The 14,840-nt window shown below is 36.9% G+C and overlaps 1 protein-coding gene across 1 annotated transcript in view; it reads right to left on the bottom strand.

The window, feature by feature from the left end:
* ITGAV (integrin subunit alpha V) overlaps positions 1 to 14,840 on the bottom strand; it is a 46,093-nt gene that overhangs the window by 12,827 nt on the left and 18,426 nt on the right. Inside the window, exons 5-20 of the mRNA XM_065841521.2 lie at positions 14,128 to 14,189; positions 12,462 to 12,507; positions 10,984 to 11,109; positions 10,220 to 10,264; positions 9,987 to 10,030; positions 9,843 to 9,899; positions 9,331 to 9,383; positions 8,721 to 8,923; positions 6,151 to 6,342; positions 6,001 to 6,046; positions 5,301 to 5,402; positions 4,474 to 4,532; positions 3,292 to 3,446; positions 2,754 to 2,891; positions 1,972 to 2,039; positions 866 to 1,013 (exon numbers count right to left, since the gene is read on the bottom strand). Of these exons, the coding sequence (XP_065697593.1) occupies positions 866 to 1,013; positions 1,972 to 2,039; positions 2,754 to 2,891; positions 3,292 to 3,446; positions 4,474 to 4,532; positions 5,301 to 5,402; positions 6,001 to 6,046; positions 6,151 to 6,342; positions 8,721 to 8,923; positions 9,331 to 9,383; positions 9,843 to 9,899; positions 9,987 to 10,030; positions 10,220 to 10,264; positions 10,984 to 11,109; positions 12,462 to 12,507; positions 14,128 to 14,189 (1,544 nt within the window). The remainder of the gene's footprint in view (positions 1 to 865; positions 1,014 to 1,971; positions 2,040 to 2,753; positions 2,892 to 3,291; positions 3,447 to 4,473; positions 4,533 to 5,300; positions 5,403 to 6,000; positions 6,047 to 6,150; positions 6,343 to 8,720; positions 8,924 to 9,330; positions 9,384 to 9,842; positions 9,900 to 9,986; positions 10,031 to 10,219; positions 10,265 to 10,983; positions 11,110 to 12,461; positions 12,508 to 14,127; positions 14,190 to 14,840) is intronic.

Here is a 14,840-nt window from a genome sequence, read left to right as displayed (position 1 = left end):
AAAACACTCCACAGGAAAATAAAGATTGGAAGGCAAAATAGCACAAACACTTATTAGCTTACTCTAAAAGAGCCCTTAAAGGAGTTATCAGATTTCAGATAAAGCCACATCACAAAGCTCTAAGCAGCAGAGGCAAACCAGAGAACCAAACGAAGGCAGGGTCCAACATGTATGAAGGATGTGGTATCAAAGCTGGAATCCTCTGATATAGGGGAAAATAGTTTTCCCCTTAACATTCCGCGACTTTACAGGTACATTGATTGATCATAGATTATACTGAATGAAAACAAGGATGAAGAAAATCTGAAAGTATAGTACTTACAAGCAGCTGTAATGGGCTAAAATTAAATTTGGACTGTACCCACGTGTCTCCAAAGAAATAGAAGTTATACAGACATTTTATAATACAAAAAGGGAAAGTCAGGAAATAAATTTTAATATTCTGTGTAGTCAGGATAACTGACACCCAAGACTTTCTACATACTTAGGTGGAAGGGAATAGTAACACCTAACATCACTTTTCGCCTCAGAGTTGCCAAGCCCTTTTCCTACCATATGACATGCTAAGTCTAAATTTAATAAATTAACATTGGCACTGCTCAAATAAAGACTTGTAGCAGATAAACTCTGCTTATCAAGCTCCATCACAAAGATGATTCTCCTTTGTTGCTAGCAGTAGGTTCTTAAACTGAAACCATCCAGGCAGGTGTTATAAAGCCTTTGGGCTTGGAAGAACCTGACCCTTTTTAAAATGCTTTGCTTTAAGACTGAAGTGTAAAACCCACCACCAGAACCTCTCCCTTGGACTTCCATAGCGAGACCTGAAATACAGCCAGCCAAAGAAAAAAGATAGTTCTAATTTTACCTCATTGTTACGAACAACACCGATGAAATCTGCTTGGGGTGGAACAATGACAAAGAGTTCTGCTTCGTAGGCTCCTTCCCCTTGGTTCTGAGCGTTCACAATTAGTGTCAAGGGATTGTCATCACCAATATAGATCTTCCTCTGATCGCTACAAAAAACAAGTGTAAAAATGAGCAGAGCTTTACAATATGTTTAAAACAAAAACATGTCTGCAATCACCAAAACAGCACAAATATTACATGCCATTTTGTAAGAATCTTTTTTATAATGTTTACAATAAGCCATAAAACCACTGACACATTTTTAAAACAAAAACCAACTACGAACAGCTAAATCACTGTGTACATTCTGAATGACATGCCTATTTAGTAGACTACAAGCATACACTTAAACTGGAGGGAAGGCTCAACTACAGAATACAGCCAAGACCTCTGTAATACATTTGTTCCAGATACAAAACCAATATCTTTCCAAACAATGTATTTTTGTTTCACCAGCTACAACAAAACCTAACTGTACCTGCACTGATGTAAAATGTTTCTGAAGCATTTGCATGAATGCGTGTCCTTGTGAACTGTGCTACCTACATACAGGTGCATGTGCTATAGTCCAGACTCAGGAAAGAATTACGAGTTCAAACTGGTTTCTTTTTTACGTGTTTAATAAAAGATATTACCAGTAAAAACAATTTTTTTTTTTTTACACATGTAACCACAGAACTGTGCCAACCCCTTGCTGTTCTCATCTTCTTGTATCTATCTAGTATTAAATAACAGAACAGTGATACAATTGCAGCTAACACTGTTTTATGCTTGCTATGCATGTCCAGTTTGCCAAATATACAAATAAATACTGGGTGCTTACTGCAGGGGGCAGGGTAGGGGGAAGCGATGTGTGCTCTCCCCGTATTACATGCAAAAGACATTAGCTTACAAAGCAGAAAATTGGTTTTCCTTAAAACAAATCATCATAAGTTTACATTGTATACAATGAGGAGTCCTACTTATTTCAATGCATCCTTGTAACAAAAGTATTACAATCTCTTGAAGTTTAGAATTCAAGCAGGGAAGTTACTTTTCTCTGAAGTATTTTTCTCATGTATTTACCTTTCTACTGAAACCTCCAGCTTTGGTTTACAGACATTATCATCACCACAATCCAGCAGAATGTGTGCCTATGAAAAAAACAAATTTATATTGTTTTAATAATTTCTTCATCTGTTTTAACATGCATTCCCAATAATACTCTTTCACCACCAAATTAAAAAAAAAAAGCTGGTTATAAGATATCTTCTTCTCATTAGTCTCAAACGAGAATAAATGAGTTTCAATATATGGGGGCACTGTGCCTAATCCTGGCACACTGCAATTCTAGGACTGATGTCTACAGATCTTAATCCTCTTGCCATACTTTGAATAATCTGTCCATCTTGAGTTGTATCTCAAATATCCTCTTCACAAACAAGTGTAAAAATTTGCACAAAGGGCAGAAATAGAATAACTGTGTTTATTACCTTGAGAGAACTATAGAGATAAACACAAAATACATAACATACAGGGGCAGTGGACAAAACAGTCCAATCCTTCAAGATTAACATCTTCAAATACTACTCTAATTGCTTTTCTCCAGAAAACTGTTAATTAATATGCATGAAAAGGATGTCCAATGCTAAGGAATAACATGTCAAAAAAGAAATTTAGATCAAAGAGAAGGGAAAAAAAGAGAGGACAAACATACAGTAACCATCAATACTTTCACGATGCGAAGACTAAAGCCTAGATGTATATTTTGGTATCTTAATTCTTCAGAAGTCCTAAAATGAACAGAAGTATTGCAAGCTGAGAGTATGTTCTGGGTTGTCTCATGACAGATTGTATAAGAAGTATACCTGTCTGCTCATATTAGCAGGAGTGAACTGATTGAGGATAGGGTGCAATCCTGTTTCATCTCCAGCTGTTCTGTAATCCAGACGATATTCCATAAAAATAGTAATGGGAGTTAGTTTGTCTCTAAACTCAGACTCATCCTGAGGAAACCAAAGATATGAATTACAATTAAAACACGTGAAGAAAACAAGAAAAATATCCTTTAAAAGTCTCTATAGGCAACAAACAGTCATTCTGAGAGCAATGCTGAGCAATACTAGAACTCCTGAGCTCTTTTCAAACTAGTAAATCTCTTGTTAGAAAACCTGCAGTATAAACTTTAAAGACTAACAATTTTAGTAGTAACATGCCTGATTTTCAAACAGAAAACTGGAGCAAAAAGAAGTCACAGAACTGTAATAGCAATGAGCCTAAAGTGTTACACAATTCCACTCTTTCCTGCCACACAAAATTCAGTGTGCTTTAAGATCCCACATAGATCTTAGAAACTTGTAACAATGTACGAAATATCACTTGCCTAAACCATAAAAGGCTACTTACCCTCAAAAAGGCATCAAGTTCTTCACAGTTCATCTTGCCCCCCTTTGTGATAGTCATGTTCTTGGAGTGGCTGGGCTGTTTGCTGTGGAGAAAGAGAGCTCTCCTTATGGCTCCCTTCTGCTTCAGCTTATCCAACAACAGCTCCACTTGGAAATCTGCCCAATCCAAAGCAGTTGGGTTAGGGATATTTTATTCAGTTAAACACACTGCAGATTCCTATCACAAAAGGAACCAAAAGCTGATTTCAGCTGCAATGAAAACCTAATACTTGGAACTTTTAAAACATCCAGTTCTTTAAATATAAAATCAGTTACTACATTAGTTCTCCATCCAGTAACTAACAAGCACTGTTGATGTCCTTACTAAGCCTCTGCTTTTTCCTTAAAAACTGGAAACATATAAATTATAAATATATCAGTGCTCTTGTAATTACTATAGAACTGCAAGACCAAGAGCTAATTGCCCCCTGAAAATTTCGAAGCTATCTTGCACATACTTATTTAACTGTATTGCCGATCTAATTACTTCACATATTTGATACAGATAATTAAACTTAAAATATGTAACAGCTATTTATATAGATCTTCCCAGATGATACCACCTCTATACATGCCATACAGAAAATAGGGAAAAGCTTTTATAATCAGTAGACAAAAGCTGATTGTATCAGGCTGTCACACTACAAAACCTTAGAGACAGGTTAAAACCTGTTCAAAACAACCTTTTCCTGACTCTCATACAGAAAATCTGACACACACACACAGAAAAAATCAGTTATATCAATCAGGTCATGATTTCAAGAGAAATCTGAGAAGTCCCTTGTGGCTTTTCTATATTGTTCAGGCCTAAGGATGCACATGCTTAAATATTCTTGTTTAAACTCCCCTCAATGAGAGTTGATCTCAGTTCTGTTTACATACACAGGACTTCCAAGACTAGTTCCACCCAGTGGTTAAACATATGCTTAAACTGCCAAATATGCTCAAATCCCACTGACTTCAACACAACTTCAGCTAAAGAACTACTGGAGACAGTCATATAAATGTATATGGTTACTGAACAGGTAGGATTGTGCTGTGAAGGGCAGCCAGCTGTTTTGATAATTAAAAAGAATGACAACCAGTGCTCGTGTCTGCAAACAATATGAAAAGACTTTAAAGTTTTTAAACTAGCAAAACTTACTGAGTGAATTAGGGAGCTTCCCTTTGCCATCCGCTTTTAAGCAGAACTTTACTTTAAAGCTGTTTTGGAGGAAAAGAAAATATTAATTTCACACACTTTTTCTCTCATTTTCTTCTAAAATTCTTTATAGTTTATCTCAGTTTAAAGGCGTTCTCTTTTAAGACTCTAGCTCACTCCCAAAAGCTATTTTCTACTGATGGGAGAGAAACTGTAACCAGTAAGTAGACAGCAATGCAAAGCTTTGGAGTCTAGATTCGTGTAGGAATAGTCACCTGTGAAGCAGAGTGTTTATTCCTGAAATCAAGCGTGGCTCATGTATTTTTAAAACTAGAAGGCACTGGCATACTGAGCTGAAAAGGGAGTAAGCGCTAGAAAGGAGAAGTGGGTTTGGATAATAGTCCAGGAGCAAGAACCTAAACCAGTTTGCAGAGCAGAAAATTTCCCAAGTGTCTTCCATAAGCCAACTTTATTTTTCACCTAAAAAGTAAGCTAATGGGTAAAAATATTGCAAAAGCTGTGCGATCCGTTCCCATCTTGGGAAGATCTCACACGATTCAACAGACAGGCAAACTCTGCAGGTAGGATGTCACCTAGGAGGCAACCTGGTATCTGTTGAGGACAATGTTGGTCCTTCCACTGTTGTCAAAGAGTTCTTATTTTGTAATGTCTGTTCTTTAAAAGAAAAAAAAAAATTAAAATCTGTGCTTGATCACCTCTTTCTTAATTAGCAGACTAGACTTCCTGAATTCTTTCAAAATTGAAAGCTTACGAAAATAAAAACCAAAAAGGTCACTCCCCTCAAATAAAAGTGAAGATATCCTGCTTACCAAGAAACTTTTACATCTCCCAGTGAACAGGTTTTGCTTTCTGGGTTTAGAATGGTTGGATTAACTTCCAGGGCAGCATTTACTCTAATAACTGGTCTAGCCCTGCAAAGAAAACAGACTCTTGAACAGCATTCAACACCACGTTAGACAATACCCTCCCCATCACACTGTGAAACAGATACACACACAGACAATATTTAGTGAAACTGCAAGAACAACAAATAATCATTGAGTAGATCAGGGAAAAGCAGGAAGCTTTTCTGTGCTCTCTTATTACCATCAGAGTCAGAACCTGGACAACTGTGCTAAGAGGATGTCCTATCTCTTTCTAGCACAGACAAATAAGGTATTTTCCCAAAATGAGCCAAGTTTGTACGAGAGTATCGGGCTTGCAGTGTAACAGCTGGCAGCACCCTCTGTGTCAGAATCTAGAAAACTGTCACTCAGAAGGCCCTGAAGACAGCTTATTTATATGTTCTCTTAACTACGGATTACTGAGAAAGATGAATAATAGATGGCAGACTGTAGATTTAACTCAGTGAAAACAGCGATACAACCTTTTTTTACCTCCAGCACTTTGGAAGGTGGAGTGGCAGAATTTCAGAATTCCCTGATCCTGCTTTCTTTTGAAACTCAAGAACACCATCAAGCTTTCATTCTGCTTCCACATATATATGTAAAAGCAGAGAGGGAGATTTACCTGTACAGAACAGCTCTGTCAGCACCAAAGGCTCCAACAATTAAGTCTGGGAAGAAAGGAGAAATATTACAAATTTATTTTTTTTAAATATGCTGTCAAGAAGTAGGGCTACTATGAAGTTATTCTAAAGTGACATTTAGAGCAAAGGACCTGGATATCCATTTTTGTCCACATCTGTGGCTCCTTTCAGCGAGTATCCAAAACTGGGTGGCATAGTGCGAGCAGCCCACTGCCCTTCCAGAATCTGAGACGGGACTGCATTCAAACCATTGGCTCTTCCATTGTAGATGTACACAAGTCCTCTCTTGTCCTCTCCACCATATGGTGCAGCAATCGCAATGTCTGTAAACCAAAAGAACAATCATCAACATTGCCAGAGTCTAGGACAACATATTTGTGCTTACATCAACCGATAATTTCTGATACTACAGTTTCAAGGTGTGTCTGTAGGGAGGAAATGCAACCAGCCTTTAAAATGCTTATCAACCACCTTTTTTATTTTTTAATTGGATGTTGGTTTGTCTAGAAAATATAAATGTTTAATGAGAACATGTATCATAGACTTGTAAGGGAGAGGAGGAGGGAACAGAATTGTTCTGCAAACACTTCTGCACTTCAGTGACTGATTTACAGCCAAATCATACGGATTTGAGATGTCTGAGACTATTAAACACCCAGAACTAGTCACTGTTAGTGCCAAATCACAAACAAAGTGGGACCATCTGCCCATTTCATTAACACACTCACGTTCCTCCAAAGGTGTGACATTTTAATAATTCTGGAAAATCTAAATCAGCCTAAAACAATGGTAAATACAAAATTCCAATCTATCCTATCCTGATTGTGGCTTGGCAATACATTTTATGGAGAACTTTCAGTGTAATTACGCTATCTCTCAAAGCTTAGTAAATTTGAGAGTACTCATTATCAATGACTAATAAACAGTAATAAACAAAATGCTAATTGGGTTATCTGTAAGGATAACTTCAGAAGAGTACATATGATCCAAATTCAGCATTTTGACAGTCGGTTCAAAGACCAGACATCAAACACTATACAGAGTAATTACATTATTCCCTTATTTTTCCTTAAATTTGAGAAAGTCTCATGAAAAGAACAAGGACTTGAAAGTTTATAATTTCGTATTTTTGATGCTTCTTTACAAACATTATGTAAAGAGTAGAAATTCCAATCTTGCACCATGCTGTGCTGTAAAGGATTTTACTTAATGTTCCCAAAATTAAATAGAGCAAGGGAAAAAACAAAACAGACTAAAAAATGGCAAAGTAATTAAAAAGAGGCAGCTTTTGCTACGATTTTTTCACCTACAGTGTACTGCAGATTGAAATATGATGGAATCAAAGTAGTTTTCGGATAATCTCATCAAGTTATCAGATTTTTTGACTGTCAGCTGTAGCCTTTCCAGTGCCTTCTGTAAATAGTTGTGGTGATATTGCATCTTCATACTAGTGCTGTATACTACTGGCAATTAAAATCTAAACATTAACCTCACCAAAACCAATGGCATAAAATATTTTGAGCTACAAAATATACATTTTGCTCAAACTGGTACATTACAAAAAGAGACTCAGAAGTAAACATACATAGAGTTGGTACATAAAATCAAGTTTTATCCATTAATGGATAAGTCACTTAGTATTAACTTAATGGCTAAGTTGCTGGGACAAATTATACTGCTTTCTACATCTCTTCTGCATTTCTTACAGGGTTTTAAAATATGACTATTTTAGATATAGAACGAGATCTTTCCAAAATAATTAAAGAAGGCTGAAGATCAGAGAAAATGCCAATGATTCCATTAAAAAAATAAGTTAGAGCTACCTAGCAATTAGTAATATTAGCCTATTATAATTTTTGACCTTTCAGAAAAGACTTAGCTTGTAAGCAGAATGGAAAAAACACCCCACAACCCACATAAATTACCATTTTTGTGGAACTCAAATTCCTGGCGCTCTTTAGGAAACACTGGTGTATGATTTGTGAAACAAAGCATTCTCGCTAGGATTCCTAAGTCTTATCCCCAAACTACAGGATTCTTGTCTGTGTCATTGCTCCCCATTCCTAAGCAAAAGTAACAAGAAGCAGTGGCCAAGGAGAGTCTGCAGCTTCCACTGTATCAGCCCCAGACTTCTCATCCAAAGACTCACCCAGGACACCCAGCTCTTGGTACCGATGGCTGTAGTTGTTATGGGATATTTTCACCAGACTCTCCCATTTTGAAATAAAGGAAAAAAAAAAAAAAAGTAGGCTTTTCTCAGGAAAATCTCTTTGATCAGAACATTTTTAACCAGCTCTCTGAAACAAAACCTCCTTTTCAGTCACCATTGTGGTTATGGTCTTTGAGCAATGGAAACAGGAAAATTATATCAAAGGTGTCCTAACAAGTCACCGTGGAGAGCTGGATATTTCATCAAAGTTTCTACTGTAATTATCACTCAGAAAATAATAAACTGATCAGTGTAACAGCTAAATTAGTCCGTGCTGTAGTTTAAATGGTATAGTCTCTGCTCGATGCATACATGGAACTCCTGTTAGCATTCTTGGGAGTAGCATACAAGCATCGAAAGGAGTCTAGACCTTCGTGTCCAACATTCAGTCATGGTGAGAATGGAGAATGTTTGTGTAGAGAATCCACATACAGTGTGCTTTTGAAATTTCATCTATAAACTGAAAATACTGATCAAGAAATCACATCCTACCATTGAAGCCATCCTGATCTAGATCGCCCAGAGGTGCAATAGAACTGCTGAATCTTGCAAATATCTCAAAACCATTCAGCTTTGTGATCTGAAACCCTCCAAAGGCTCTTTGAAGGCAAATGGAAACTTGGCCGACCTCTTGAAGTTTTCCATCAGAACCTCGATCCATAAATAGAGGAGCTCCAATAAACAAATCTGTATAACTGGACCAAAGAAGGATAATGTTCTTCAGTAACACATGGAAGTTAGTTTCATTCTCTTAGGCATCTGTTAGCAGGACTAACTCAGCACTGAAGTCAATATTAAGATCAAAGTTACCCATCTTTAAATTGCAAATATCGTTTGACAAAGTAAGCACAAATATACCAGAATTTCCTGCATTTAAAGCATGTGAACACACAATGTATTTATGTAAATAACTACAAAAACAAATCTACAATTATTAAAACAAATGTTGAGTCCCAGCAAGAAATCAGTGTTGGACTGATAAATGTTAAACCAGTGATAAAGACAGAAATCTGTAATGTAGGATAGACTTTTTAGTAAAAGCTTTTTTTCTTAGAAATCCAGAATAAAAGTTAGGTGGCAGTGGGGAGAAGAGGGCACTTACTTGTCCCCATTGATATCTGTGGCAGCCACCGAATACCCAAAATAAGCAGCCATCTGGAAAACAAAATTCAAACCAAACTTCTGAGTTGCAGTGATACAGACCCACAAAGAAGTTTATACAAAGCTGAATAGAAAAGATATTAGGGAGATGATAATATATACCACAAGATTTTTTGCCTCCATTCTCCTGATATTTTCCTTTCCCTTCCTTACTGCGTTAGAAAGTAAACTGAGCACCCCCTTTCACGATCAAGTCCTCTTCCCCAATTCTCAAAACAGGCAGCACTTTCTTCATTTAAATAAGATTGTTTCTCTAAGTAGTACTACAAAATGGGAACTCCTAGAACATATATTCTTAGGATTCCTACAGACTTTATAGATTTTTTTCTTCAGCACATAAGCTAATAACATATGTAATTTCTACGTTCTGGTACCCTACATACTCTCTCAATGTGTCATCTTCCTATAGGAACAGCCTCCTGGTCCCCCACCACACTGAATAAAGCTACACACCTGCTCTCCAGTGAAGTTGTACATGGAAGACATGTTTTTTCCATTGTAAATAGATACCTGCAGATAAAGAAAAACACATTACAGCATACCAACAATATTAACTTTTTTTATTTATTGTAAAGTTTAATGTTTCAAATTTCCTACCATGCCCAGAGTTCTTGCTGCCCTTGGGACTCCTGATACAAAGTCTGAAATATAAAAGCAAGACACCCAGATAACATTCAGGCCCCAAAGCACAGTGACGTTGCTTGAACACAGCAGCCCGTTCCCAGTGCTTATACATTTTCCCATGCACTGTATCATTTGTTTTATACCATTTATTTGAAAGGGCTACCCAGCACATTAACATGATTTTTTTATTGAAGCAAGGGTCTCACCTTCTGTGCCATCACCGTTGAAGTCTCCAACAGCCACCGAATAACCTGACCAATAGACAAAACAAGTAAATCCTTTGAAAAACTTTTATTAAACCTTTCTTTTCTCTTTATTCTCTTCACAGGTCTCTGTGCACAGTCCTCTCACTTCAACTTAAAATAAACATCACTTCTAAGTAGCTTAGCCTATGAACAGCTACATGACTAGACTGCAATTCATCAGCACCCATTAATTTGAGATCAGAAGATTGAAATTTTAAAATTATCATCCTGGGAATTGCCCTGGGTCTATCCCTGCTGTTTTCTGAAGACAGTTAGACACGTATCAGTAAAATGATGGTTTCCCTCTCCTTTGAGGAACTCTCTTCATTAGTTTTCTTCCTAAATATTATTCTTTCACATTTTTATTTTGTTTTGGTAGATTATTTAGAAACATCTCCTTTTCTAAAAACAAAACAAACAGGTATGTGACTAGATTATCACATAAAAATTGTACCTTGGCCATTCTCATATTCAGCCTAAATCACAGAGCACAAAAATTCAGGGAAATATTTCCATGAATTTTGTCATCAGGTGCTTTTTCAATCAAGCCTATGGCAAGAAAGTTAAGTTTCTATCTCATGTAAATTCCTGCGTTTTCAGGTATGTGGCTCTTCAGTTACCTGACAAACGTTGAATTAGTAGTTGTGTGATTTAGACTTAAATGTGAATGGCACAAGGCAGTTTTTCAAGTACAACTAAGTTTTCTTCCTTTTGAAACTACGCACCCAAGTAGCTGTCATCAAAAGCAGCACTGGCAGGTCTGGTTGCCAACTGGTCATCATACTTTGTGCTGTAGACTTTGGAGTCATATTTAGCCACAATCTCTGCCACTCGATCAGAAATAAGTTGGCCTAAAGAGAAAGAAAATAGCTTAAAACCACGGAAAAATGTGTGTGCACTCATTCAATAAGCAACAGGACTCATTTACAGAATGCCTTCTTCTAAAACAACTGTTCCAACAATATTGACCAGAAAATAGCCAACAGCAGCACTAGATAGGATGCAAGTGAAATTTTGGATCTCACTTGAGCAAGATTTATGCACGGTTAATCAAAACCACACAGAGTTCTCACTGACAATAGAAGCCACTCCTACACCTAAACCAGAACTTAAAAGTGACCACTCAGTGAGGTCAGAGTGAGTACATGCTTATGGTATTGCAGAACTGAGTCACCATCCCTTGTCTCTACACCATGAGCACAGTATATGGCTGCGTTCTCTGTTCCCATGTTGCCAGCCACTAGGTGGTGACATCATCACATTCTTTTTTTTCAGAAGAGCACTTCACATACATATTCATACATGTATGAAGTATGGGCAAAACTGCTCCTCCAGCATCCCAGAATGTGGAATAAAAAATTGGGGGTGAAAAATCTAGTTTTTAGAAGTATACTACTGTCTTCCATTCAGAGCTGGGATATTTTTGTTTTGGTCATAGTAAAAGAGACTAAGGTTGTTTCAGCGGAGGAGCTGTCACTTTTGCCAAAAAGCTATAAAATTAATATACAAACATTATATTATATTATATTGTATTCCATCATTCCATTTTGTTCAGAGTTTAAAACATCGGACTGTCACAAACAGAGTTTGGCAGCTACGACTTGATTATAGAAGCATCACCTTTTGAACAGAGAGCTGTAACTAAACACTGAATGATCCCGCAAACAAATACTAACTGAAGCCCCTATTAGTAAAATATATAGGTAATGTTCAGTGTAAACAGTGCAATTAGCGGTAAAACGTGCACCATGGCACAAACAGATCCATATAAACAAATGCCATACATCTTTGCCATGAAAGGAAAATGATGATTGTACTCTTCGCAGGGTGCATTTCCCATTGAAAATACAGGCTTCATATGCGTATCAGAAATCACAAAACGTGTAGATTTTGAAGCAACAAGAAAAACATCCTAAAGGAAACATCCTGCTGGTGGAAACAAATTCCACATTTCTGGGAAAATGCCTTTAAAACGATCACAGAGTTACTTAAAAGACACATCTATACAATTATTACTTCAGCTGCAATCTGCAGTTGCCTTAAATATTTAGGATATATTTTGAAGGATGAAGAAAAATTATTTCTGTTAGTTTTCTTACTGACAAAGACTTGGACAGTGGTTGCAGAAGTGTGGATACAAATGACTAAGAGGATAAAGAGACAAATCAAAGTCAACTTCTGTGACTTAAATGAAGTATCTCACCTTGCCAGTAAAAACTTCCAGGTCCTCCAAGCAGCACTCTGTCTCCCTTGGAGAGGAAAAAAAAAAGCAAAACCAAAACACCACCACACACATTAAGCATAGCTAAAGACAAGAGAACATGTCCTATGTTTATAGGAAGTAATCCCATATATGTATGTGGCTGTAGCTTCGCTTCACTGGCCCAAACACATTTTAATTTTTGAAGAAATGATTAATTAAAAATGCACCTTGTAAAATGTTAAAATAACAAACAACATGCCCTCACAGTGACTTGCTTCTCTGTTTCACCCATTTAAGATTCCTGGTAAAAGTCTGCTTTTATTGTAATAGACCCTTCTAGCTACATAAATTTAAGACAACAGAAATACAATTAGGAGAAAACTTTCAAAACTGCTACAAGGCAATCATAACATGTTTTAAGCCAGGACACCAAACTAGTTTCATCTTCTGCCCCTGCCACTTTCTGCAAGTTATCTTTAGAAAAGTTTAATTCAGAAAAGCTGTGATGTAATTCCCCCACTCCATTTTCCTTGGTACAACTGCAATCCACAAACCAGTTTATGAAACTTTGACCACATTAGCTGTCCCAGTGCTGGGAATCTGCTCTGTAAGTACTGAATTGGGCCATAGGCTTTGCTGCAAAATTAAGCCACTTATTGTGGTTTTAATCTTAAAAACTCTCATATTCACCACTCAGAAAAATCTAGGTCAGAGATTTGGAGATCTCTTTTACCCAGGCTTGTCCACTCAGCTGGAGTTTTGGATTAGAACTCAAGGTTGGTTTTAGCTGGGGTAGAGTTGGCACAGCAAGCCTGAGGGGTGCATGCAAAATAAATCAAACACAGCCTATACTGCATTTTGCAAAGTTTCCTCTGGAGGAAAAGCTAGAGTGTCCTCAGGCAAAGAGCAAGGGGATATGACCCCACCATAAAATGTAAAGAACCCAAAGAATTGCCACAACACAAACAGGACTTGTGTGGTTTTAGCATGTCCAGACTATGCTAAACAATTTAACTGTACAATATAAAAGACCTGTAGTTCTTAGATTTGTGCAGTTTTACTGTGCTTGGATTTTAAAAGTAATTGTGAATTAAAAAAAAAAAAAAAACACAACAAAACAAAACAACTATAAAAGGCAGGGAGAACATAAAAGTAGAAGAAACATAAGACAGATGGTAAAAAAAAGTCTGCTTCTGTTAGCTGACGAGAAAAACAAAACATAATACACAAGAACATTCTTTACCAGTTCCCTTTAGCAGCAAGTTAATTCTTCCTCAAGAAGTAACACTAGTTATGCCCATTCCCTTCAAAATAAGTATCTCAAAAAGCCTCTCTACTACAGTTTATTTCAGTTGAGGCCCAGCTGCAGCACAGGTTTATGGCATGAGGCTGGAAAAGTGGATTATTTGTTTAGGATATGGTTCCTACAACAGATGAAAGCGTGCTGCTGTGAAGACGTAGGAGAAACGAGTTTATGATACTGGAGTGGTCTGAAGTTATTTTTATTTATTTACAAGGCTGTGTTTGGTTGTAGTTTCTTCCCCCAGGAATGGTAGTTTACATTATTTAGTTTCGTAATAGCTGTGCTTGTATGTGGTCTGTACCAGGGCTGTTGTTAACTCAGAACTGTCTGCTGACCCGTAGGAGTTGAGAAAGAATCACATACCTTTGTAAAGTCAATACTAAATCCACCTTGACAAAATCCCTGGCCATCTGCATCGATAGTGGCTACAAAAAAGAATGGATAGAAAAGAGAGGGGAAAATAAAATAAATACTATCAGTACTAGATAATATGATTCTTTGGATGCTTTCCAATGCATTTGCCTAAGTAACCTTGCACTCCTGAACTTGAACATTGGAATATTTTTCCTCCTAAATCAGTATCTTCTCTTTATCGACAACTCAGAACCAAATGCTGTAACAACTTAAGGGCTGGCCTAACATGCTTATAAAATTAACATATGTTCTAGTCTAACACAATAAAAGTAAACAGCAACTCCATCTGCCTTTCTATTTAATCTTCAGAAGTTTAGGAGAAAGATACTTGCGATTTTTACTCAGGAAATAAGGTATCTGGAAAGTAAGGAGTAACTTTTTCTGTTAGTATGGAATAAAAATGTAATTGAAACAATGCATCACTACATATGTATGCATACATTGATATCAGAAACTACTTGTGCAAAATCTTGTCTTCTAAAATGAGCTCTCTCTTTTAGTTACTGGAATAGCAATAAGAAAGCTCAAGAAAATTCTCCATTTGGTCTTTGAAAAAGCACCCAATACATATTTCTGCTGGAGTGATTACTACAGAAGTGACCCATACACAAAGCAAAGCCCTCAGTTCCAACGGCACTTGGATCTCAGATTCCCCTCTGGCC

This window comes from Patagioenas fasciata, chromosome 7, assembly GCF_037038585.1.
Source record: "Patagioenas fasciata isolate bPatFas1 chromosome 7, bPatFas1.hap1, whole genome shotgun sequence".
Taxonomy (NCBI): Eukaryota; Metazoa; Chordata; class Aves; order Columbiformes; family Columbidae; genus Patagioenas; species Patagioenas fasciata.
Note: the sequence above shows the minus strand (reverse complement) of the source record. Positions and strands in the feature narration are given on the sequence as shown.